The 27,380-nt window shown below is 48.7% G+C and overlaps 1 protein-coding gene across 4 annotated transcripts in view; it reads right to left on the reverse strand.

The window, feature by feature from the left end:
* LEF1 (lymphoid enhancer binding factor 1) overlaps nt 1–24,784 on the reverse strand; it is a 71,480-nt gene extending 46,696 nt beyond the window's left edge. For all 4 annotated transcript variants that reach the window (XM_058024050.1, XM_058024048.1, XM_058024051.1 and 1 more), the window contains exons 1-4: nt 24,730–24,784; nt 23,977–24,208; nt 23,123–23,186; nt 21,544–21,677 (exon numbers count right to left, since the gene is read on the reverse strand). In XM_058024050.1, coding sequence (XP_057880033.1) covers nt 21,544–21,677; nt 23,123–23,186; nt 23,977–24,186 — 408 coding nt within the window. In that variant the 5' untranslated portion in view covers nt 24,187–24,208; nt 24,730–24,784. The remainder of the gene's footprint in view (nt 1–21,543; nt 21,678–23,122; nt 23,187–23,976; nt 24,209–24,729) is intronic.
* Nucleotides 24,785–27,380: the final 2,596 nt, after the last annotated feature.

Genomic DNA, 27,380 nt, shown 5'->3' on the forward strand with positions numbered 1-27,380 from the left:
AATTTTATCTTCCCCTCATTTCCCTCCTCTCCAAACCAGCTGCTACAACTATCATGATGCTTGCCCTCCGGCCAGTAGGCTGGAAAACTGGCTTCCAAGGCAGTCATTAATCTCTCCCCATTGCCCAGCTGGCACAGGATTTAGCTTAGATGGGAGAAGAGTCAGCCCCGTGCCCTGTGGAGCACCAGTGGCAGCTCCTGCAGCCATGCATGCCAGGCACCCGCTGCCCACCCCGGCACAGCCTGGCACCGCTCCCCTGCCACGGCACAGGGGTCACCACGCACCGGGTGAGAAGGGTAAAACTCAAGCACAGGCTCTGCAGAGCACTGAAAGAGGAACTCTGCATTATATAACCCCCTCCTGTCAGCAGTGACGGCGAGAAGAAGCGCTGTGCATCTTTGGGGGAAGATGTCTTGGCTCAGAGCTAAGTTTAGAGGCTGACTTGTGGCATAGCAATAGCAGCAGAGAGTAGCCCCTACATATGCAAGTTATGCAAGTGAAATGAAGATGCACATAAACCTTCAGCAGGAGAGCACAGCTCAGCAATGCTGTGCCTTTCATTCGGCCAGCAGGGTTCAGCCCGTCTGAGGTAACGGGGCTGGAAATACACAGAGGTGTTTGCTGAGCACCAGCAAGGGCTGCTCCAGCGCAGCCAAGCCGAAACGAGAGTAAAACAGGCTCACAAAGTACCCCGTGCACCACTGCAAGTTTGTCAGGGAGATAAAGTAACAAAAAGTGTGTTTCATGTGGTTATAGTCTGAAACATAGCCATTTTACTGTCCCCCACCATGCACTGCACTGCCCCAGTAACGTCTGAGGCCACATTTGACCATCTACATGAGTCAAAAATCATCTTTTCAGATAATACTTCTTTCCTGTGTTGATGGGGTGATTCATAAACTTGTCATATCCTCTCAGTAATGTCACTAATTTGCCATTTTCAGAGAGGGAAAATGGGGCCCACCAAGGCCCCATGAATACACACCTAAAGCTGCATTTGATCTGTCTGTAGTACTGTAGGCTTCCCAAAGAAGAAGAAACATGCAGGCAACTTTTTGATCTTCCTTAAAGCACCGCTTATCTCAGCTTTTGTTTGTTTTCTGTTTTTCAGGTGTGGGGTAGTGTCTGATGTGAATGCCACCCACTGTAAGCTATCTAGGCAATGAAACAACCATCATAAACCACCATTGGAACAAAAATAGCAGCACCTTTCTCTCCCCTGCCTCCCCCAGGCACAGGCCACATGCAGGACAGTGCTGACAGCATGTGCAGCTACAAGCACACTTTGCAAAGCACAAACTCAGAGGTGCTAAGCATGGGTCTCCCCTCATGTATCTTCCAGCCACTTGTTAGGGAACCACCGAGTCCTTCTGGATGGCTACCAGAAAAGGCAGCTGTTCATAACAGCTGTGGAGCAGAGAGGGGTAGTCCCTCAAGGCTGCTTGTGGGTTCAAACCCCTGCTCGGCCTAAGGAAAGCCAGCACCTGCAGTACAACCAGATGAGTGAGCACTTACAGCAGCACAGTCACACACAAGAAGCCTACACCACAATGAACTGAGCCCTCTCCCACTGCCCGGGCTTTCCTTTTCTCACCCCCTCCTCTGCTGTGCCAGTCCACAGCTAGACATAGGACAGGGCACAACAGCAATGGTACTAACTAAAAATCCTAACTTTGAATGGGGAGACACATCTGAAAGGGATTTACATGAGGCTGTAGATAAACAAATATTCATCCACACTTATGGCTCAGTCCCTTTTACCTCTAGAGCAGGCTGGCCAACCGCAGCCACACCTGAGCTTGGAGGTTTCCAAGTGGCTACTATGCTCCTACCAGCTTTGGGAGAGAAGAGAAAGGACAGAACAACCCAGCAGCCAGGTAGAGGAAGCGGCTCTTCCTGAGCAGGAGGCAGCAATCAGCCGCTGCACCGCCTGCTCTGCAGCAGCCGGCCGGGTGAGCATGCGGCACACGGGGCCACTGATGTGCACCACATGAGCTCTCCATCCCCAGCACATCCTTCCTCACTGGGAAAGGACAGAAACCCCCGGGACACCCAGATGTGGGGTCTGCTGCTGAAATCCTGCAGGGCTTCTGCTGAAAAAGGCACTTCAAACTCAACTAAAAATAGAGCCTGCACTGATGCTATATTTAGCAGGAGGGTGCATGCTTTCAGAAAAAGGCTGTCGCCCCCTCCAGCAGCAGAGGGAAGGCAGCCAGGCATGCCCCTGGGATGGTCCTGCATTCCAGCCCTGCTGCTGCAGCAGCACGTGCTGGCACCCCAGCATGAGTGCCTCAGGAGAGCTGCCTTTTCCTTTGGAAAGGTGAAGACGGGGTGCACAAAACCATTTGCGAGGTCACTGGATAGAGGCTCCTGTTCCACAGAGGCCAAGTGGGATGCAGGACCTTGGACCTCCCTGGGAGCTGTGCTGCTGGCCAGTCCCAAAACTGGATTACTGCCCTGTGCTGGGGTTTTTCTAAGTGCAATAATGAGCATTAGGTTTTTCATAAAGCACTTACAGATACCTTGTTTCATCCAGGAGAGCCAGGCATGGCCACTGAAAACTTGTCAGCTAGTGAAAACACAAAACCTCGCGCTTTGCCTGTCAAGCCAAGTATCTGGCAAAACCTTTGACTAACTGTCTTTCAAGTAAAGGGCAAAATGCTCATTCCCTGGCTGGACTACTTAGGCTGTGGGGACAGATCCAGAGCTGACGCAACACAGGTACCAGTGTCTGCGCTGGCAAGACCAAAGGGGCAGGTTTGTACTTTCCACAGTTTGTGCTGTGCTTCCTCTCCCACAGAGCAAAGCTGTGGGGAGGTGTAGCACAAGAGGATGCCCCTTGGTCCACGCAGATGCTGCATGGGAAAAAGTGGCCCCTTCTCCCCTTGACTCGCTGAGACCTGTGGGGTGGCAAGATGTGGCAGGGGGCATCCCACCTCCAGGGCCCAGGAGGAGCCACTGAAAGCCAAGCTTCTAATTAAGACCACAGCTTTGGTTAATTGAGTCCAATTCACCTGTGACATGAAGAGTCCCAATCCCATCAACAATAATGGAACTGCATCGGCTTACACCAGTAATGACTTCAAATCAGTGGCATAATAAAGCTAATTCAATACTTGTCCAGGTCCAGCTGAGGAGGCTGCCGAGGGAGAGCAGGAGACAGCCTTCCTCCCTTGGCACCAACACCTGCTCGAGGGCAATGTGATCAGCCCAAGGCTTGGAAAGACAGGAAATGTAAAAAATAAACTATGCTTCCAACAAGACCAAGGCTTAGTTTCAACACTGAATTACTCCTGCAGGTGACCCTGTGCAAGTGCTGATGACAGAGCAGCATTCCCCACACCTACATTCCAGGAGGAAAGGCAGCCACAGGTCCCCAACCTGCTGTGTGCTGCTGAGCCACCCCACCAAGCTGAACCCACCAGCTTGGGGCACCGGCAACAGGACTTGTGTCACAAGCTGGTAGCACCTGCCAGGGCATGGGAAGGAGCTCCTGAGAGACAGCCACGTGCTGTCAAGGCCTGGGGAGGAATGTGGATGAACATGGAAGTTGCCCGATGTAGGCAGACATGCAAATCAGCAGCTGCAGGGCCACACCGACAGCCTCCTAATTGCCTCGGCAACCTCCTAATTGCCACGGCACCCCCAGCGCTCTCGGGGCAGGGACCGGCAATAGCCAGGAGGAGCGGGAAGGAGCGAAACCCTCCCACGGCAGCAGGGGCTGTGCTGCCAGGTCGGTGCCGCCCTGGGACGGCCCCAGTGCCCCGAGGGATGGGAATGGCCCGGCTTGGCCCCCGGCCGCCCCACACAGGCCACTGCCTTGCGCACACAAATTTGTCTCTGCCTCGAGCCAAAAAAAACTAAGCCGACACTCTTTAGAAGAGACGTGCATTATTTTAGAGCAGTCAAGTTATGACTGGTCTGATTTCCATAATACACGCTCTGCAAACATCTGCCTGTTATTTAAGGCTTGTCTCCACTGGGACAGAACTTAACAGGGCAGACCTCTGAGCCGGTGTCTGTGGAGGGCTCCTTGGTGCCAGAGATATCCCGGAGCAGCAGTGTGCCCGGCCGGTCACTCCCCACTCCCACAGCCACAACCAGCTTCTCATTTCTGAGCCTCTCCCCATGCACCCACTGCTGGTTCCGTCCCCCCCTCTACCAGAAGTGTCTGCTCGTGCCAGTGAGCCGGTGTCACCCCTCTGAGGGCCCAGTGACGTCTCTCATCGTGGGTACCTCGCAAATCACCTGGCACCTTCAGGCCGCCTGCCATTTTTGCAGGCCGACTGCTGAAAGCTGAGTGTCCCAATTAGATGAAGTTAAATGCTGCCCTGAACAACAAGAGTTGCTGGCAAGAAAGTTATCCCAGCGTTATTAGACTGCTCCCTTCCTACGAAGAGACCGCAAATTGGTGTTTACTTCAGAGGCCAAGTAGGCCAGCTTTGAGAAAGCATGCCTGCCCCGCCATCCCACAGGTTTCCCATGGGCTCCTGGTTCCTCAGCACACACCTCCACGCCATGGCCATGCTCTGCCTTTAGCCCGGGCTCCAACCTGGCCTGACACAGCATTCAGCCACTGGGTTTATCCCCTGCGTGCTGTACTGGGAGAGCTGAAACAACCCAGTCTCTGTGCTGCAGTCAGTTGACACAGGCTAAGTCAATTAGCTGCTATTGCTGCGATGCTCAGCTAGGCCAGATCAAAAGACAAAGAAAGAAAAGCCTCACACTGAGAGGAACCAGGTCCAATCAACACATTTGTCTTCAATACTTCAATCAAAATATTTGAAATGGGAAAGGGAGATGGCAAATGCTTCCCAAAGCAACTAGGTACAAGCTTGCTTTCCTAGGGCAGGAGGGGCAGAGGGGCCAGGCAGAGCATTGCAGTTCCCATGCACCTCTGCTCCAACCTTTGCTTCCATTCAACAAATCCTTCAAATAAACACACAAAAACCAAAATATATTCGGTAAGTTCCAGCTAAGGCACTTTCCATTTCAGAGTGGGCTACTCAAGCCCTGTAAATCTCATCCTGACTCAAACCAACACTCTTTACAGCTTGTGCATAGCATTCTTCAGGAGGGACACAAAAGATCAAAATGCACCACAGGCCTTGCATGTGGGCAGGATTATTATTTTGCAGGTCTCTGCTCTGTATCAGCCATCCCAAGGACCACTGGTCTTCTCACTGGCTTTTGCAAAACTACATTAGTCAGCAGGCATTATATCCAATACCAAGCATTGTGAGTACCAAGCCCATTTTTGCCTCCAAAAACATTAATTTTTCTTTTGAGAGGTTGACAGTTACTGATGACAAGGCTTCACCTACAGCTGAACTGAAGGAAATCAGAACTGGTAAAGGACAAAAGCAGGTCCACAACACCGAGCTGCAGCTGGGCAGCCTTCAGCTTCAGCTCAGCTCCTTGTGCAGCCGCTGCTGTTGTATCATGCCACGCTGCTCCTCACTTCAAAGAGGACAACCATAAGGAGAACTATTAAAGCAATTAAAAAAATATTATCTTTAGGATGTAATCTACCCAGAGATGAATGGGAATAATTATCTAGCTGCAGATTTTTATGTGGTTTTTTTGAGGCAATAACTGGCTGAACATTCATTCTAAGTAGTTACCTACACTAACTTCCACCTTATTGAAACAAGAGACTAAAGATACCATTTTTTTTCACAGCGTGGGCCACGTATTCCATACCATATTTCACAGTAACATCTATACTCACTAACCCTTTTTCCATTCAGTTCACAATCCCATAAACACCTCTGTAGCAGCTCATGCAACTGTTCACGTAGAAAAGGGTGCCTTCTGTTTTTCTCAAAGCAGCAAAGGCAGCAGTTCAACAGCCTGAAGTGAGAAGATCCAGCTCCAGTTTACCAGGCAGCTGTCTGAAATCGCCCCCTCAAATTCTCACTGAAGAGCAAGACCTAACATCAATAGCCTTGCCTTAGCATTCTTTAATCTGCATACCTTGAACCCTTTATTCTTTCTCTTCTGCTCTATTGCCCCACCTCTGAAATGGATATTATGCCATACTGTAGACAGGGAAACAGGCCCTGAGACACCAGCTACTGAGCTGAAGTTGTGCATCAACAAGACTTCCCAAAATCCTTTGACTATCTGTTTACTCCAGGTATTTTTTGAAGGCAATGTACAACCTGGGTCTGTTATTCACTTTTGGTTGGATAGGTATGTTTTCTGTAGCTATTGCTTGAAGCATTACCATCTCCTCTCTGCCTCTTATGTGTCTATGGCCAGGTACCAGCACCAGCTGTCCTGATGCCAAGGGACACTTGAGCTCCTCCCAACAGTACACAAACACGTGCTCACCCCTATTATAAACACACCAAAATATACAAGAAAGCAGAAAAAGGTCAAAGCCAACAGATTTCTTTTCAAAAAAAAAAAAAAAAGCTTTTTTTGGCTTGATTAGACCCCTAAGATGTCAGCCCTGAAGAGACAAACAGAGGGATTTGGGTCGCATATCACAACACTGAGGTGCAATGCTTTCCTCTTTATAGGTTAAGGCTTAAGCCACACACTTGATTCAATAAAGGCAGTTAACTGACATAGAAATTTTCATGAAAGAGCTATGAAAAAATGTTAAAGAACTCCAATCAATTTTAAAAAATCTATTTTAAAAATTCCTTTGTAATTTAAATTTACTGGGAGGTGGGGTGGGGGGGAATAACCCCAGAAGGAAACAGTTTTATTTCTTTTTAGATTATGCATCTTTCACCAAATACTGAAAAAGAAATCTCAGCTCATATTTGTAATAACAAGAGATTATTAGAGTCCTCGATTTACTGTTGAAGTCTGCAGTAAAGTTTCATACCTTGAGTGAGGTGCAGCCTAATCCCTGCATGTGATTACATTTAGGAGCGAGAGGGAGGTATGCGGGGGGTAGGGAGAAGCAATTTTTATTGAAGACAACGCTTCAGGCAGCCCTGGAGCAGAGTGGATCCAGTTTGAAAAGAATTGGCAACCCTAAAACTTTTTGATAAGATAAAAATTCATTGATGTTGGCTCACACTAGGCCCACTTCAACTCTGCACTTGTCCTCTGTGTTTCCTTGGCATATCTGTTCCTTTCCTCTATCTGCTTTAGCATAACTTTATTTTTCTCTTTTATCTTTAGCTAACTGCACCCAGGGACTGGAGGGATTGATTTTTTGTTTTGACTTATTGTTTGAAGATCTGTAACTCAAAGCAGCTTCTTGCGCCTCTGATGTCTAAGCCCAAGCAGTATAAAAGGTAAAGCTCATCCTGTGTACCAAAGTGAGCAGGGATACCATTTTATAATCAGTCATCTGTGTTTTATTTTGCCTTTTGGGGAGGAAAACTATTTTGAGACTTTATAAGCAATAATACTTTAAATAAACATTCTCATGGCAGATACTGCACATGCCAGTTCCCTTTTTAAAGACAGAAAGCTAGCGCTTACCACTCAGGGGAAGAAAAAAAAAAGTTCTTAATTAAAGGAGGCCATTATACATCAGAAGATATTTTGAGCATCACGTCACACTACCAACAGCCTATTGCAGCCAAAATGTTACCATGCAAATGTAGAAATGCTCTCGCTCAGAGATGCGCTGCCATGAGGCCAGTGAAAATCCCCGCTGGGAGGGGAGGGCAGGAGACAGAGCCGCCGTAAACAGCCATCGCTCATTGCCACGTTAATGCCACCCCATCCCGAGACACCAAGCAATGGACATGGAGTTGTGCTTGCTTCCTCTGCCTTCTGAGGGCCAAACTCTGGAGATTTCTCCTTTTCCCAGGCAATCCTTCCCTCCCCCCCGCCCCCCTCCCCGGACAAAAATGCCTCCGGGCTGTTTTAAACAAGCAGCTCCTTGGGACGTGGCACAGGGGTTTCTCACTGCACATGCACATTTCTGTATCGTGGAAAGCCAATAGTCATGGCACACACGGACTTTGTTTACGATCGCCACTCTCTGCTATTCCCTGAAGTTGCCCAGCTTGCTGAAATATGGTTACATATGCAAACATTATCTCCCAATTGTAACCTCATTTTCTGCTCTGCTGGACAGCGTGACCAGCATTTGTCATCTTGCCGCCCCCGCCCGCCACATCATTCATGTGTCTATAATTGTCATCAAGATGTGGCATGTCAGCAGGACTCCCGCGTCCGCTGCTCCCCATCTCCACGCAGTCACTCAGGTAACAAACCCATAATCTCACCCTGTTTTCATGATGGTTGAATTACACATAATTGTTTCTGCACAGTGATTGATTTCTGCCTGAATAGAGACCTCTGCCTTTTTTCAATGCGAGCGAGTGGCAGCCAAGTCTCTCCATCTAGGAGGAGGCAGCAGCCTTTGAAGAGATCAAAGCCAAGGCCGCGAGCAGTTGTGCGCCCTGGGAATATGGAAAGCCTTTATGCTCTCAACCCCATTTCCAACATCATGTTGGATTGCAGCTGCATTACATTCTGCCAGCATTCTTAATGCTTTTAGTATTGACTCTGACATCACCGATAGCTGTTTTAAAGTAACAAAAGCTGAAGGATGACTTATTTTCACAACTCCATAATTGGAACATGCAAAGTTAGGGGAAGGGAGCATTTGTTTTTAATCTGAGATACAAAAGAAAGCACAGAAAATTATATAAGTTCCCCAAAATTAAAAACACGTTTTTCATATGGAAAGAACAGAGGGGGCATTTTTATAGCCTAGACCACACAAAATGAACTGATTATGCACATGCTTTTTCAAGCCTAAAGGCTGAAGTAAAAATACGATTGGGCAAGCGAGTCAAATCGGGAAAAAATATTGTGACTCACAGTACATTTAGTGACTTTTAGCACCTGATGCAGGGAAAATAATGCAGATGCCCAGTCTGTTGTCTCCCCTCTGCAGCTCCTTGTAGCAAACTGACAGTAGTTCACCTACCTTAGACCAGACACACAGCACATGGCAAACACTAAATCTCCATTAACTAGCCTAAATAACGACCTAAAACAATAAAATACTGCAAAGCTTCATTCAAGCGTTTCTCTCCTCCAGTTATGCAGACAATTCTTGGGCTGCCTTAAAACTACTCTTGCCACAATATGGTTTTCAGGGGCATCAAATGCTCCCACGCTCCTTCTCTCTCTTCATCTGGCTTTGCTGGTGAAAATAAAAGTAAATTTCTATCAAGAAAAGACTGTCCTGAATTTTAATTAAACGTACATCTACATTACCCTGAAAAAATATTTCCAGGAAACTTTAAAAAGCTATCAGCAAAAAGGAGGGAGGATAAGGAGGTGTGAAAAGCAAGAGCCCAGGAGTGCACAGGAGCTGAACCATTCTGTGTGCGTGTGCTGCCCAGTCTGAGCACCAGGGCAACTTTGACAAATATTTTTATTCATGGTAAAACCACTGAACAGGAGCCTTTAAGAGCAGTAATTTTGAACTACGGTCCTGCCGCTACTGTGCGGAGTGCTCAGGAAGGAAGAATGTGCAAATAAAGTATAAGCTGTAAAGAATTAAACATTACGAGCACTCATGTATTAGCAATAAAAATAATTTCCTCTTAGCTGTATCGTTTTTGTTCTGCTGTACTAACACCCCTTTCCTCCCTGTAGTCATTAAAACCCCGACTCAAAGACAACAGCAAAGGGATCTGGCCTCCCTCCCTATGGACTCAGAGCTTACGTCCCTGTCATTTCAAGGCTGGGAAACTGTCTCATTTTCACTTTGACTGTTCCTTTACACACTAACCATACTGAGGCTGAAATTAGAGTCAAACCTAGCAAGCTCTTTTCCAAGATGTAAAAGCTTATCATTTTTTTAGTATCAAGACAGAAGTCTTTTCTGATGTAATCCAAGGTTTTGGAGTTTTTCCTCCCTCTACTCTCCTGCCATCCCTAACAAATTTACTGCTTCCTCTGCACAGCCTGCTTTTTAAAATCAGGACTAATTCTTTGTGGCTCTGGTGTTCATTCTGATAAGCAGAGGGATGCTCGTAAACAAACACAGAGGAAAGGGTGGAAAGATACAGGGAGCTGCAGCCATCACTGTAAACAGAGGGATCTGCTGCCATTATCTGCAGGACAGCTAAATCAACTTCTGCCTATCCCACAAGCAGTGTCAAGTGTCTGGAAACGAATGCCAGCCTCCAAAAACTGAGCAAGTAACATGCATAGCATTGCAAAGGTCTCCAAAACACTCACTACTATGAAGACACAGCAGAAAAATAACTTTTACATGATGCTGCAACCCTACCTTTCAACATCAAACCATTACTATGATGAAAAAGTATGTTTTACTGTAATTACTGCTAATTTTTCCCTTCCGGGGACTTTTGTGTTCGTTTACAGAGGATTCACTTGCTACTTGATACTTTTTCTCGAAAGCTTGCTCCTATTTTGTAGCTATTCAGTGAAATTCAAGAGACACTATTTAGCCCAGAAGAGGCACCTGAAGGCTGTCTGCCAGGTTTTCACCCCGTGCAGCCCACTCCATAACCTGCACAGGCAGCATTCCGTGCCCAGGCAGAGGCACAGCTTCTCCTCATGCAGGATCCTTTGCTAACCGCATTAGTGAGAGCCAGCGGCCCTGACAACCAACCTCACCCGCTCCTGAAATCAGGAACTGAAATCCCTTCAAGGTGACTACCTGCAGGACCACAACAAACTGAGTTTTAAGCGTGGCTGTGGTGCTGGGGACCGTGCAGCCACCCGCTGTGGCCACAGTGTATATCAGCTGTGGCTACAGAGGTGTGAAGAAACAAAAGAAAATGCCACAGATGACCTGGCTAACCCTGGCAGGGCAATGGCACCGGGGCACACCGCTCAGGGAGCACAGCTAGGAAACTGAGAGCTGTGCTCCAGTGAACACAGCCTGGCTGCACTGTAGTGTATTAAAATAGAAGATATTTCAGGATGTCCAGGAAAAAGTTTAAAGCTTCCAGCTGCAAATGAGCCAGCACCTCCTCACAAACCATTCTTCCCACCAGAGGTTGCCGAGGCACAGGGCTCGGACATCACTGAAGCCTTGGCTGGTGCCCACCACGGCTGGAAGAGGAAGACAGGTGCCATTGCTGCCGAGCTGCCATCCCAAAAAGCTGCTCTGAGATCTTCCCATCCCTACAGTAAACAACAAAAGTCCCATCAGGCCGGTGCCAGGGCAGCTGACAGAAAAACCTGGCTGGTCATTCCCAGCACATTGTGCGCAAGGGCTGTGAATCAATGGCAGGTTCCCGGGAGAGGGAGCGCACCGTGCTCGTTATCTAATTGTGTTTGCACTGAACTTCTGAGAGGGAAGGAGACAAAAGTGGGGGATGAAAATAATGATGCTGAGGGCAAACAGCCTGCTCCCCTGCAGGGGAGAGAGCAAACAGAAAACCAAGCGAGAAGATATGGGTGCTATTGTGTGGCAGGGAGGTAAAATGAGAAAAAACAAAATTTGTTTTTTGACAAAACCTTTTTTGGGCTAATTTTCTTAGGCCACTTCTTGCTTTTATTTAGAAACTTCAGTAGATTGTTTGCTCCTCCATTCAAAGGCTAGGTATGAAACACAGCCACAGCCAGCACTGACACAAACTTTCTTCCTATCTGCACTGGCTTCAATCGTCTTATTTTCCCTCCCTCCACCGCACATATCTCGGTTTTTACTTTCTCAGACTTCTCATTTGCTTTCATTAAAAAACCTAAGACCAAAACCAACCTAAGAACCATATGTTTAGAAGTGAGCTGTCTTTCAGGTGAATTCCCAAAGTGAACTCAGGAAATACGGATTTTATTCCCACCTCTGCCATCACCTTCCTCTAAGGCTCTGAACAAATGTTGCTTTTTCAGGTCCTCATTTGCAGAAGTCTCCTCCCAGACTGTGCCTTTGCTTTTGGGAGTGGAGTGGGGGGAAGCAGAAGACATCCACACACACAAACACACACATAACCCCAGTGCCAGCATGGGCACCAGGGATACTTCCCAGGAATCTGCCAGCAGTCACTGACACACCGCAATTTCCACGGGTCACGTCCTTGTGCTACACTCTAGGCTGGGCAATTATACACAGAATTTACCTATTTCATGCTTAATTACACAGGCACAAACTTTTCCTCCAGCCCCAAAATAGCTATAACTTACCAGCAGCACTTATGTTACCACAGGCACCTCTGCCATTCCTGGCTTAACCTCCGAGGATCAAATCTCAGCCACTGGCTTAACCAGCCAAAACCCCTCCTGGGAGAACCCAGCAGAAGAGAGAGAGGAAGCACAGGTAACACAACAAAGGCCAACATCAGCTAGGGGCTCCTGGGCTGTGACATGCCACCTCCAGAAGAAAAATGAAACACCCACCTGTAGGCTCTTCTGCTGACTGAACCTGAAAAATAATTTGTCCACTAGATGCTGGCCAGAGAGATTCATTTGATGGAGGAGGGCATGTTTGTGCAGTAAGCACTACTGTGTAATTTTCTGACTGTATTTACTTGGAGTCCTGGAAGACAAGCTTCGCAAACCCACCGCTGAGATCTCCTTCTCCTAGGAAGTCTGCCTGTGCCCCAAACACGGGGTTTCTGAACTGGCTTTGATTCAACCACGTTTCCCTACTGAACATTTATTGTTCTGCCCCATTAGCCTGCATTATTCTCACTTACACACATATCCTTGGAAAGAAAAAGCAATAAAAGGGAGGATTTAAAGTGTCAGAAAAAAGAGGAAAGCTCCCTACACAAGTTGTTTTGGAAGCACCCTTGAACTAAAAAATGTTTCAAGACAGTGTTTGACCAGCTCTTCTACAGTCTCTTAATATTTCCTTATTACAAAGTATGAAGTCATCCTCTTACAGGTCACTCTGATAAGAAGATTATATTTGCCAGTTATAAAAAAAAAAAGTGTTTGCAATATTGCTGTCAAACTGTCTAGGGAGTCATCTAATAAATTAGCATTTCTTGTGGTTCTCCTATTCCAATCTTTCTTTCTGAAGATTTACATCTAAAACAGGATCATTGCGCTATTACCTTAGAAATATTCTCAAAATAACTGAGATAGGAAAAAAAAGTCTCAACAAAACCTGAAAAATCCAAACACTTAGGAGTTAAGCTTTTTAAAGTTTTATTTCTTTTCTTTTGCCTTTAAATCCACCACAGCTTCCTTTTCTTCTTATAACAAGAGTATTTAAGACACAAAATAAAGTGCAAGAGGGAAGGGTTTGAGTAACATTTTTTTTAAATCAAATATGTTCATCTGAAACTTATTTTTTTAAGTTGAATTTAGTTGTGTGCAGGAGGTAATTGGGCAGTAAAAAACAGATAAAATACAGCCCAGCATGCTACTGTCAGAAGGCAGCCAAACAAGGGGAATCCTAAGGGAGTAAACTATTTTAATCGCTTGAGTTTTCAAAAATGTATTCCAATATGTTCGATGTATGGCTTAATTCCTCAAAATCCTCACTGGCTCTCCCAGTGCCAGCTTGGTGAGCTCATTGCTCCTTCCCATATTGATCTCCAGCAGTCTGGAGGGGACCTGGGCCTGCCCCATCACCCTGGGCTCCCACCCTGACCCTCACTCACCTGTGAGCTCCTGCCCCACTCCCAAAAGCTCCCCAAGAGGCTGAACCTGCACACACATTTGAATTTGAGAAAGGAGGACCTGGATGTGAGCACATGGACAGTTTTTACACTTGGCAGGGTCTAATTCAGGGGAGATATCAGCCTCCCCCATTTTGGAGGAGTCCCTGCACTGGGTCAAGCCCAGCTATTCTCCAGCTTCACCTCAACTTCTCTGTACACAAGCGTTTCATCAGTTTAAGATACAGAAGTGCTGCTGATCAGACCACAACGATGGAACAAGCTGCCACAAAGCCTAAATTGAGGAGAGAGCACAGATGTGAGAATGAAACCAGCCTGTAAAAACTAATTGAAGAAGATATACAATGGAATTTTGCAGCGTGGGACAGAACACGGGTTGGTGGCAAGAACCTTGCTCACTGCGAGGGCACAAGGGAATGATACAGAACTGCAATGAAGGAAATACAGGACTGGCAGGGAGCAAAGTAAAGAGCAAGGAAAAACACAATGACCACTCATAACTGCAGCTTCCTGAACCCAATACAGCAGCACTCAAACTTCAGAAAGGAGAGACCCTCAACAAATCCCTGGATTGTGGCATTTAAACAAAGCAAACACATTTGCATTGCTGGACACAGTTTAACTGCGTTTTAGCACATTGGCAGGCAAAAGGCCTTCTCCCAGCCCGTGGTCTGTGTTTGACAAGCGTTGACACCTGTAATCATCACCTCCACGTTGTACTTTTTTTATGCTAGACAAAGCTTGCCAATGCAAGACTTGATAGGGATGAAGAAAGATCAAGGCAAAAAGATACGCCAGAACTGTGGAGAGACAACAGACGGCCACAAAGATAAACCTCTGAGACAGTTTTGAAACACAGAAAAAGACAGAAAATTGAAGAAACAGGGCCTTATAGCATAGCTAAATGACCAGTTACAGAGAGAGAGCTCTGAGCAGCCAGTGTCACTAGGATGCCTACTCAGAAATATAGAGCCTACAGGGACAGCGTTTTAGAGCTCATCGCTCTCCACCTCTGAGCCAAAAAAACTGCCCAAAGTCCAATGATCCCTTTCCCTGTTTTTTGAACATACATCATGAATCAAACAATTTCCAGACTGGTTTTCTTTGGATAATGACTGCAACTCCATCCACACCTCTGTTCAACTCCCTCAGGTGAAGCTGAGCTGTCATCAGTATCCACAGGATTTCAGCATCATGCCTTGCAATTCTGTGCAGTCTCACTCCTTGTACTGACACTGTGAGGTTCGTTGCAGCTCACACACTTTCCAAGTTTCTCAGAGCAGGGCTGCTGGTTATACACAAAGCCTGGCACTGTGCTGGATGTGCAGCATCAGCCTGTTTCAAACTACTTTAAAGCTTCCCCACTCAGAAAACAAGGAGGGGAAAAGAAAAAAAAAAAGGTCACACAAGCAACTTTCTGCTGCTCTTTGCCAAAGCAGCATTACCAGGGCTGCCTCACACCACGAGCACATGCCCATGTACCCTGCTCCTTGGCAAACGCTTGCATGAAGTCCCCTGCTCCCAAGGGACACCCTCCCCTGCCCCAGTCTGGGTGAAGCAGACCTGCCCGCTGACTCGTGCGGCACTGTTTGAAGTACAGGGCTGGAGTACTGAAAGTGCTTGGATAGACAGGTGCTTTTGGGAATTAACTGCTCTCCGGCTTGCTTAATAACTCCTAGCCAAAGCAATTCTCTGGTTTATGTGTTACAGCTGGTGACAGCACTACACTCACTTTTTAAGTTGAGCAGCCCATTTTATAAATATTCAATCAAAGCCCCGTAACTTTACACTTGTTATTTTTGCTGACTAAACTCATCCCATTGATTTTATGCCTCAACCTTACCTACATCCACAGCCATTTAAAGAAAATAAACAATCATTGAGTCAACCTTTCAGCTCTGTTAAAATGCTCTTCGACACAAGGGATTTGGTAACTTTGAAGATCACAGGTGAAGATATTCCAGTTCCTTCATCCTCCATCTGAAGCCCCAGCAAGCAACATCACCACCAGAAGCCACGGAAGGCCAGCCATTTTTCCTTGGGCAGTTCAGGCCCCTTTTCTTCCCCTTTAGGAGAGCAAGCAATCCCTGACTGATTAGCACAGTTGGTGTACATGTTAACTCCCTATTGCACTTTTAGTTCAATCCCGAAGATTCAATGAATACATTTTTATTTAAGTGCTCAATCACTTTCTTGCTGAGAGGACAGATTCCTTTGAAGTGGGAATCCCAAACTAAATAAACATATCCACAAGATCCAAGTCTCAAATAGAAGCCACTGGGTTGCTAGATTAAGTTATTCTGAGTGCAATTTTCTTAAGTGAATCTAATGCTTATGAAGGGCTGAAGCAACAGAGACACTAATCCCCAAGTCTGGGGCAGGAGCAGCATGCCAGTGTCCTGCAGAAAGGGACCAAACCCAAGAGCCAGACGAGAAGTGTCCTCACCCCAAACATATCTTACAACCAAAACCAGCTTGGAGAGAAATGTCTGCCATCCTGGACAGGGCAGTTTGGGGTAAATGGGAGCCACATCCGCACAGTTGGAGCATCACAGCACATGGCTTCCCTGCAGCAGCGGGACGGACACAAACAGAGGACAACCTGACTCGACCAGGGCAAGGACAGACTGCCTGGCTCCCAGCAGTGCTTCCCTTGAACCAGACAGACACTGGGTCAAGGTCCATCCATGTGAGAGCAGCACAGGAGATTACAGCAGGACACACACACAGAGTGTTTGGTGTCTGTATTAAAATGGACTCTTGCACGTTTGTCTCTTTGTCTTCCTGAGAGACATGATGTTTTACCACTAGCAAAAAAGAAAAAAAAGCACATGCCTCTGATAGGACTTCAGAAATATTAAGCAGCAGTAAAATGCTTTTGTGTGGGTTATTTCCTTCCCATATCAGGAGGCATTTTTGCTAACTATAAACAGAAGTTAAGTACTCCAGAGAAGCCAGGCCTGCGGTACCCAGGCTTTTCAATGCCTGCAGGCATGCAGCGCGGCAACTATCTGGAAAAAGCCTTTTCCTCTTTTGATGCCTGAACCTGTGGAGCTTCAGGCTTTCTTCTTGAGCCATATCCTCCTTGGCACTTGCAGCCCATAACAAGCTATTCTTATTAACATTTTTTCTGGGCTGGGATTAAGTTGGAAAAGAGACAGGAATGACATTTTGCTTAAACCACTTTAAAAAGTAAGCAGCAGCTCTACCATTTAAAGTTTATATTGAATCAGCTCCTAAATGTTTGGGAAAAAAAGGGATATTTAGGACGTAAACACAGACACGTATTGCTATACAAAAGCTCCAACTTTGATGATTTGCAATGGGTGGGGTTTTTGATAATGCCTCTGCTCAAGCCACACACACACACAATTACTGCCTCTGCACTGACACATCAGGAGAACATTTTGTTTTCCCCTTACCAATCCACAATTACATAGATTTGTTAATTGCATCAATGTGACAAGGAGGAAGCAACAAAAGCTGAAAAGGTGTTCTCTTCACTAGCTTGTGCCAAGGATCACGGTAACAATGAACTATATACCTAAGACTCAGCCTGGAGCTCTGATTAGGAGCAGCTAGACCAAACTTCAGATAAGGACAACCTAGAGCTAGTGTGTTAACTTCTTCTGCCCCTTTTCCGAATGGAGGATTCATTACGTGGGAGAAAGAAAACACCACCAAAACTCATCCCATGACCATTCACGGCATGGGTTTATGTTTCACAGAGGCCTGACTGACTTAGACTGATCAGCTGTGATTGCTTGAGTCAGAGCAGCTGAGAGACACGTTTGTTTGTAGCAATGAGGTGCCACTATTGGGGCTGAGCAGATTCCTCTTCTTTCCCTGTGCTGCCATTTGGCAGGACTCACTGAGCTACTCAGAAAACAATGCTAAAATTCCTCCCTGGGAAAATGCTAATACACTCCATCAAGTTCTGCTTCCATACAGCCAGGAAGCTCTGTGCTCCTGTGTGCTTGATTTCAAAGTTATTTAAGGAGTTAATCGGCATAATTCAGCTGCACGGGGTGAAGCTGCAGAGCGTCGGGGTTGGATAAGCAGCTCTGGCTTGTGGAGCCCCTCACAAAGCTGCCCATTTCCTCAGGCATGGGCCTGGGGTTGTGGAGGGAAGAGAGACATCTGTGGCAGGGCCACAGCTGCCTGAAGCCCCAGAGCATCCTGCTCCAATGGCAGCTTGGGAAGCAGAGCAAAGGTTTCTGCTGGGTGACACGGGAGCAGGAGCCGAGCCACAACTTCTGCACTGTGAAAGCTTATTTCATTTTGGGCCAGGGAGGTTTCAGCTGGCCACAGCTCCCAGCAATTCCCTACAACTGCACAGTGAGAAGAAGCAAATTCTCAGGAAAAAACAACAGTGAAAAATCAGGTTTGTATCCTCCTGCAGCTCCCATACATTCCCCTTGGGGCTCCAAAATTTCCCCACAAGGGAATGAATCAGGCTGCTTTCAGAGGAACAGAAGATAAAGCCAGGGAAACAAAACCTTCACTGAGGCTCCATAGCCTCTCATTTTTGCTATTTCTACCCTCATCCTTCCTTCTGCCCATATTATCCTCTAAATCTCCTGGGACATCAGCTCTTCAAGATGGGAACTACCTCCATACCCCCTGCCATGCAGAAACACACAAGGAATATCCAAAATTTGGGCTAGTCCTGCGTTGTTCCTAGCAATCCAACTCTCTTGAAAGAATTCCTCGTCATTTTCAGATATGCTGCATTGTGCAAGTTGCCATAACATGTTTATACATTGTATCCTCCGACCTATTTAACACATCCAGCTGCTACAGAGAGGCAGGAAGAAAGAAACCCGGACCCCAAGAACACAGACAAAAAGTCGGTTGCAGAAATCCCCTATCTTTCCATAGGAAGTTTAACTCATGGGGAATGAGAAATAAATCCAAAATTATCTTCTGGATGAATTTAAAACATGGAGAAATGATCTTTCTTCAGTCACTTCCTCTGTTCCCACGTTCCCATCAAACAGTCAAGAAAGCTTCGCCACCCCAAAACTAGTCTTGTTAACCAAAGGGAAAAACCCCCACATGTTAGAAAACAAACAGCTGCCTTCATCTCCCATCTTCAGCGCCCTGCGAGGCTCAGAAACCACCGAGAGCTATCTCAGCACACAGGATGCACATTCACCAGGTGCTCCTGCGGTCTGGCACCCTCACCTGCCACTGCTCCTGCAGCCACCAACCCACTGCTGCTTCTCCACTCACCCACCCATCTGATAAGAACACGAACTGCGGCACCAGGCTCCGACCTGAACTTGCAATTCACACTCTCCTGCTCCCACTAATACAACTTGGAAATAAATAGCAAATCAGCTGCCGGTAAAATAAGAAAATTAAAAAAAAATTGAGGAAGAGAATGGGGAAGATGAGAACTCTCTAACAACAGCAGAATTTGGAAGATTTTGAATCCTTGTCAAACATTCTCTTCCTTCCAAAAGCTGCACTGAAATTAGACTTCTATTTTTTTTTATTATGGTTTATTAAGCAAGTTGTGTCTGACTACAGATTTCTACTTTTAATTGTACAAAGCAAGCTTTTAAAGCATGTGCCTTTTTTCAAAAAAAAAAGAGAAAGGCTTTTTTTTTCCTCCCTCTCTACATATGGTGATGAAAGTAACTTTTTTTCCCTTTCCAGGAAAGCTTTGCTCTCCCTTCTCATAGATGGTCCTTGCCCTGTGTCTGGACGCCGTCCCCCAGGGGTGCATCCCCGGGGCAGTTTGCAGCCAGCAGGTCCTTCCAAGGTGGAAAAAAAGATTCAGCGCCCCAGGGCGCCTTTTTAATCCCGGCTAACACCTCCAGGCAACAGATGCATCAACAAGAAGCTTCTTTGTCATGCAAATAGCAGGGCGCAGGTACACACCAGGCACAAATGGCTGGGGACCAGTGACACCCCAGGGCAGAGCTCTGCCTCCGGTGCTTGCTGCTCAGCTGCCGCTTGCCCTGGGAAGGGGAGGCAGAGCAAGGCAGCGGCCGGAGCCCGCGGAGGTGAGCGCGGCGCCGGAGCCGCGGGCCGGCACGGGGACAGCGAGCGTGTCACCTCCGCGATGCCGCCTTCTGATCCTGCGCGCTTTAAAACCCAACTGTCAGCACCGAGCCTAGCAAAGATTACAGTTCAATTAAACAAAAAAATTATTTAATAACTCAAGCGTGTAGCCTTGTGGTTAAACTGAAAGAACTCCGGGCTTATGTCAACATTGCAGCCCTGCAACAGCGCTGTTTTATTGAAACAGTGGTGCTGCTGTAACATGCAAGAGCAGCACCGAACTAAATTAGCCCCTCAGATGTTCAGCAGGCAGCTCTGCAATTAAAAACAAGACGCGTTTTCCCCCCTTCCTCCCCTCCACCACACCCACAAAGGGCAGTTCCTCAAGAGCCTCTGCAAGATGATATTCTGAGGGCACTGATGCCAGATCCGTACAGAGTGGCAGCCCCACGGTATGCATATATGGAGAAAATCCTCGGTGAATAATTAAATTAGATTTTGTTGTTCTAAGCCACACACCAGCACTCGGGACTTTCTTAGGAAGGTAGAAGGCAAAGAGGGGGTAAAAAAAAAAGTCTGAAGTTTCCTAGTCCCCCAAAGGGTAGGTTTGAGTCTCGATCCCCTCTTGAAAAGCGGCATGCTTTTCCCTATGATACATCCAAAAGGAAGTTTTATGTAGAACAACGTTTACAACAACAAATATCAACAGACTGTGATCATCATGCTTCACCCTAAATGGCTGTAGGCCTCTGAACTGGAATTTATACACAAAAAACCCCCACAGCTATAGAAAGCGATATATTGCATGAGTTTTTGCATCTTTCAAATGCAGATCCATGTGTTTTGCAGTGCCAAAGCACCCTGTCACTCTGACTCCAAATATACACTAATTTAACATGTTTCGCTGCTGTCAAATTACCAGCACAGATCAGGCCCCCTTCTTTTTGTTTTTGAAGTCGAATGCCACAGTCCTGAATAAAAATCAAGAATGTCAGAGCGCAAAATAATGCCATGACAGAGTGGCATGACAGAGACCTCCAAGAAAAAAATCTAGGAGCCAGTAAGAGGGAAAACTGCTTTATCACAGGCAAGTAACAACATCCAACTCCTCCTCTCACAGCACGCACAACGGCGGCGGCATTTTTCCAGCACGATGCCTACAAGCAAATAGTTTCCCGCTCCTCTCAGGTTCTACTAATATAATTTCCACAGATCATTTTAACACTGCCTCTCCATTGCTCTGTATGCCTCTTACAAAAATAAATGGGGATTGACTACCCAGAATTAAAAGTACATTTAAATCCATTAAACATGAATCTACAGCAATGGAAACAGAGGGACCAACCTGGAAGAATCAGTGGTCGCCACAATGTAAGGGAAAGCTGTAACTACTGCATCATGGTTGGTATTAATTTCTAAACGACCATTTCACAATTTCTGGCTGAAGATACAGAGTATGTTTCAAAGCAATGCTGCCAGATAGATAAAGCCTTCACGCAGACCAACTGATGGTGGAAATAAAATATCAATCAGCAAAGAGCAATGCCACATCTGAAGCAAAAAAAAAAAAAAAAAAAAAAAAATCCAATCTTCTCATCTTACTGTCACGTAACTTTAGCAGCTCTGCTTCCAGCCCTTGATTTTCCTCAACAAACAAAGAGTTAAAGCCAGAAAATTCACATCTGTCCCAGTCACTACAAAGACAGCATTTACATCATTCTGCCATACATTATCCTACAGTAGTAAACCAGAGCTCCCTCCACAAAGCCCCCAGCCCTGTTCACAGACATTAATCTCAGCTTTTCCACTGTGATCATGACCAACACCTCTAAGAGATCTCAAACTCCACTGGACAGAGGCTCTGAACAGCAGAAGCTCAACCTTCACCGTCACTGAAGCTAGCCAAAAGACCCCATTGTAAACAGGCTCTGCAGACCAAACAGAAGGAAACCCAGCTTGCCAAAACCAGCCTTTGGAAGAGATAACTCACTGTTCTGGGGATGGGTGGCGACAGAGATCCATTAGGCATGTATGGGTCGTTATTCATATTTGGCATCATGATATACCCAGAATAACCAGAGTACGATGGTCCCTTGCTGTATAAGCCATTGTCTGGATGCTTTCCTATGGAAGATGAAACAATGATTACATTATTCCCCATGTATGCATTTCTCACGATTTAGAGCACTCAAACAGGTACTGCGCATATATAAAAATGCTCTACATGCAAATGTTTCCTTACTCATGGAAATTACTGCCAACAGAAAAATGATACAAAGTAACTTGTAAAAACATTTTTTTAGGAAGCATAAACTGTTAAAATAGCGAGCATTCTCAGTGAGGAGTTTATGTTTAAAATACAGAATAGCCTCAAAATAAGCAATTTTGCTAGTACTCACTGAAATCAAAGTAGACACATCAGCAATGACATCACATTTCTCAAGTAGCAGTTTTCCCCAATTTTATACATGCCTCTAGGATTTGTCAGTTCAGAATTATTGCCAGTATGGGTTTCCAATATCATTGTTAGGAAAGGCTGTGATAACTAGATATAATAATTTCCTTCTCTTGCTGAGACAGTGTGTGCAGCAAACAATTCATTCTGACTATGCTCATTGGGAACAATTAAAGGGCAGGGGGTGCTTGGAAGGAGATCCTAACAATTTGGGAGGGAGGCTGTTAAGCACACATGGTACTACAGCCAAGAGGGAAGCCCCATGAGGGAGGCTATCTGGTAGGGAAAAAAGGTATTTGGATCCAGATCCTGCAAATAGGGTGAACAGGTCTCCCACCTACATGCCCACAAGGACACTACTTGAAAGTGAGGTTTCAAGAAGATGCAGAGCTGAAAACTATCCAGAGCTGAACACCTCCTCCTCACTGCCCAAATGCAATGAGCATGGACATCATTGCTTTTAGGCTATTTAATTACAAATTTGGAGGAAGATGGCCACAGAGTCCTGGAAAGCACCAGGACTGGACTCTGTCTGTCTTTATATGGAATTTATAATCTGGTTTAGTTTGAGATGATAAGCTTTTGATTTTAAACATAATCTCCCACCCTTCACAGCACACATTCTTTGCATGCGTGTCCAGCTTCCTAAATGATATTTGATGAACTCTGCTACTTCCTCTGTGTTCCTCAATCGAAATTAACCATTTGAGACATTTTAAAAAATGCACAAGATCTGCCCATACTTAGATTTGAAAAAGGAAATTTAAGTGACAGACTTTGGCTATGGGGAAAAGCAGAGGAGGGCGACAACTGTACACTGTATGAGTGAAAAAATAATGTATTTAAGGTGATATCCTAAAAATAGTTACTTCTTCAGTGAATATCCATTTGGCCTACTTATCAGTTTCTAAACAACTGGAATACCATTTGGTCACTCAAGATAAATGCACTGCACGTTCATCTGCTTTTTAAATGCACTTCGAAAACACTTTGGCATCTCCCCCCACAAAAGATATAAAATTTATGTTTTCCAAATAAACCAAGTTCCAGTTTGAGGACTGTGTGGCGGGTCACAGAGGGACAAAACTGCAAGACAGGACTGTGCGAGTCTCACCTTCCTCGGGGTGTTCTCTGCCTTTATCATGGTAGGAATCCTGTGCTTGAGTCTGCCTGGAAACCTGACCACAAGGAATCCACCATCAGAAAAGAAGAAAAAGAAGAAAAGTCATTGTATGGATGCTCGTTTATCAAACACGCTGCTACAGTTTCTTGAAGGAAGAGAGGATTTCAGAGCACAAGATTAACATCTTTCTTTTTCCTCCTAAGTGGCTTGGAAGGCAACTGTTCCAGAATCATTGGTGTAAACTATTGTTTTATGGCAACGTGAATAACTACAGGGCTTTGCAAAGCATTTCTAGCAGAAGCGCCCTGCATTTAATGGAAGTGGATCATTTATGGAAAATATTTGGCGCTCTGGCGGTCAAAATGCTCTTGGTAAAAAGATACCAAAAATAATAATGAAAATCAGGTTGCCCTCCTTAGCAGATGTTTAGGGGGAAAAAAGAAAGAAAAATTAAAAAAAAAAAAAGAAAAAGAAAAAAATTAAACAAAATTTTTTAAAAGGCAGGCTCCCCGCTCGCCCCGAAGTTATTTTAGAGTCGGGAATTTCTTCCCTAACAGTTTTATGCAAATCCCTTAAAGAGTTTACAGCTAACGCTCCGACCCCGCTGATTTTACTGAGGAAATTTCATGGCTGCTTGAGGTCTAATACCACCGCACCGTCGGGGAACTCGCGGCAACTTTCTCATCCCGGGCCGAAGCGCGGAAGGAGCTCTGCCCGGCGCACCTCTGGAGACAGGATTCGGGGTAGAACGATCTCTGTTCCCATGGGAAACGTTTCCCCGGTGCCCCTCCGCAGCTCCCTCCCGCCGGCACCCCGCGCCCCGCGGAGCCCCCGCGGCCGCGCACCTCGTGCCCGTTGGCGCCGGGGGCGATCTCGGACTCGTTGACGAGGGAGGACTTGATGTCGGCCAGGTCGCCCTCCTCCTCGGGGTGGCTGATCTCGGCGAAGATCTTCTCTTTCTGGGGGTCCCCCTCGTCCTTGAAGGGGATCATCTCGTCGGTGGCGCAGAGCTCCGGGTCCCCCCCGCCGCCCCCGGCCCCCGGCAGCTGCGGCATCCTCACGGCAGCGCGGCGTCTGCTGCGGCCGCCGGCCCGCCGCGGGAAGGGGAGCGGGCGGAGCAGCGGGGGGAGGAGGAGGAGGAGGAGAAGGAGGAGGAGGAGAGAGGAGGAGAAGGAGGAGAGAAGAAGGAAAAATCCCGTGAACTCCTCGGGGTTGCTCTCAGCAGCCGGAGACCCCCGCCCGCCCGTCCGCCCGCCCCCTCGGGGCCGAGGTACCCCGTCTTCCGCACGACACCGACGTCCCGGGGACCCTCGCCCCGACGCGCCGCACGGCCGGAATAGGTCGAAATACGCTCGCCCGTGTCCCGACCGCGCCAGGCACCGCCCCCCAGGGGACCCGACCCCCCTCCATCCCCCCGGGACCCGGGCTCACCCTGGGGGCGAGGAGCCGCGGAGGGGAGCGGAGCCCGCCCGCGCTTCGCCTCCGAGCGAAGTTGCCACCAGCCCGGCGGGACCGAGTTAAAATGGCAGGGGGGAGGCGGGCAGGGGGAGGGGGCGTCCCGGGGGAAGGGGCCGGCGCTGCCCGTGCCGCGCACCCACCGGGCCTTTGTCCGCCGCTTCGTCCGCGGCTCCGGGCACGGCTCGGCTCGGCGGCACCGCGAGGGGCGGGGGGCCGGGGAAGAAACAGCCCCGGGAGGGAGGGAGGGCAGGAGGGGAGGGATGGAGCGGGCGGGGAGGTGACCCCCCCCCGCTTCCCTCCGCGCCCGCGGGCAGGGGAAAAGTTGCCGGCACGGCGCCCCCGGCCGCCTCCGCGCTCAGCGCCCGGCGCGGGGCCTCCTCCTGCCGCAGCCGGCGGGCGCGGCGCCCCACGGGGGGCGGCGGTGGGGCGCGGGGCGGCGGCGGCAGCGCAACTTCAGCATCGCTCCCGCCCTCCCGCCCTGCGCCGTCGGGGCGGGGCGGGGGCGGCGGAGATGAAAGGGACCGCCGCCGTGACTGACACCGTGTCCGGGCCGGGAGGGCCGAGCGGCGGGGGCGGGGAGAGGAGGGGGCTGGGGCAGCGCCAGCGGGGAGGGAGGAGGGGGCGGGAGGGAGCGGGTGCGGGACTGCCCCCGGGCAAACTTTGCTCTGGCTGCGCGGAGTGGCCTCTGTGTCCGTGTGGGTACCTACACACACACGTGTGCGTCTGTGTGTGCGTGTCCGCGTCGCGGCGGTGCGCCGGGCACTGCCGCTCCTCTCCCTTCCCAGCCAGGAGCCCGCCGAGGAGGGCACGGGCACTGGCTGCATCCCCGGGAAGGGCGGACAGACCTGCTTTTTTAGGGCTGCTTTGTTGAGCCTTCCCCATCGCCACATGGCGCTGCTCCGGTGTGGGAAGTGTGCGAGGGGTTGACCAGCCTTGCCCGCGCCCGCAGCGGACGAAGGGCAGAATTAAGACATCTCCATTGAATCCAGCAAGTGCCCGGCAGAAACGAGTGGTAGCCCCCGAGAGACGGGGAGAAACCCGCCGGGGCGAGCTCGTCCCAGTTTCGGAGCGGTAAATGGAGCCAGAGCAGTAAGGGAGATTCATCTCTCCATCTTGTCCCGTTCCTCCAGCACCGCGCTGCCCCGTTAGCTCCCGGCTGATCCGGCATCACCCGGCGACAGGGCACGGGTGCAGTAAAAAAAAATAATCCACACAAAAGCAGGCGCTGCGCTTGGGGAGCGTCAGCATCCACAACTTTTATTTTGCGAACACGATGGGCGCGCATTTTGCAGGAAACAACTTCCCAGTATTTTGGCATCGGAAAAGTGCGCTTTGTGCTTTGCACATGCCCCGTCAGGTTGCTAAACCTTCAAGCGCCGGGAGCCGGAGGAACGGGAACATGTGGATGCTCAATCCGTTTTCGGCAGATGCTGGGCTCGGCGCGGCGGCACTGCCGGCCGGGACACGGGCGGGCTGAGCCCGCTGCCCACGCCGCCGCCCGCGGCTCTCCGTAATCGTCCTCGAACGGGTAATTAAAATCCAGCTGAGAAATTAGACCCTCCAAACCCCGAGAAAGGGAGCAAGGTAGCGGGAAACGGCGGGGGGGTGGACTTGCCAAGTCGAACAAGTGCGTGAAATAAATGATCGAGAAAGGAAGAAATTAGAAATGTAACTTCTGGGAAAGGGCTTAATTGTGCAGTGCTCCCCAGATGCGGGGAGACCCTCTCTCTCCCGGAGACGGCTGCAGAGAGGCGATGGGGAAGCGGTTGTTTGGAAAACGACAGACAGCTCGGGGATGGTTCATGAGCGGAGATGCGCATCTCCGCATCCCTCCCGCCCCTCTTCCCTTTCCTGCCGCTCGGCGGGCACCGGACACCCGGGCCGGGCAAAGCTGCCCCGGGACGCTCCCGTTCTGAAAAAAAGACCTTTAATGAGAGGCTGAGGTTTGGAACCCGCTAACCCGACGGGACGGGGCGGCCCGGGAGCAGGCAGGGACCCCGCCGGAGCAGCCGGCAGCGCGGCCACTCCTCCGTTTGATTACCGTGTCCCCCTGGAAAAGCAGCCTCCCCCCGCCCCTCCGCCGTGCCTCTACGTGGGCTGGAGTCTTTCCCGGATCGGTTTTTTGGTGGAAGGATTTGAAAGGCAAAAAAGGGCCGGGGTGGGGGCGGCGGGACCGGGGCGGGGGAATGTGTGTGTGGAAATCGTAATGATTTACGACAAAAAGATAAACTCAGGAAACGTCAACTCCAACGTCAGATTTGACTGGAGACAGCACAAAGCTGTCGCTTTACTCGCAGTCCTTGGGGCACGGCCGGAGGCGGGGGGCAAGGCCGGGGTACGGGGACGCCCCACGCTGGCCCCGCTCTCGCCCCCGGCGGGACCCGCCGCCCTCCCCGGGCCACCGGGAGCGCGCCCGCCGCCGTGCCCGGCTCCGCCGCGGCTACCGCGCCGTTCGGCGCTTTCGCGGCGCTGATTTTTGCGCTTTAGGTGTTTCTTATTTTTTTCTCTTTTGCTTTAAGCGTGAGTTTGTATTTGCCTGTGGTTTTGTTTTTGTTTTTTTGTTTGTTTGTTGTTTAAATTTGGGCAGGTTTTGCTGGGTCGTTTGTTTTGGTCGTTTGAGTGGGTTTTAACATTTCAGAGTGAGTTGAGGAGTTTTTGTTTGGTGGCTCTTTTTGCATTTTCAGCGTTGAAGGGACCCGTACTTGGAGCACTCCCCGACGGCCAGCCCGGCTTGCCCGGGCTCAGGGCAGGGCGGGGGGCGCGACCGGGGAGGGCAAACCCGGTCCGGGGC

The sequence above is a fragment of the Melospiza georgiana genome, chromosome 5, assembly GCF_028018845.1.
Source record: "Melospiza georgiana isolate bMelGeo1 chromosome 5, bMelGeo1.pri, whole genome shotgun sequence".
Lineage (NCBI taxonomy): Eukaryota > Metazoa > Chordata > Aves > Passeriformes > Passerellidae > Melospiza > Melospiza georgiana.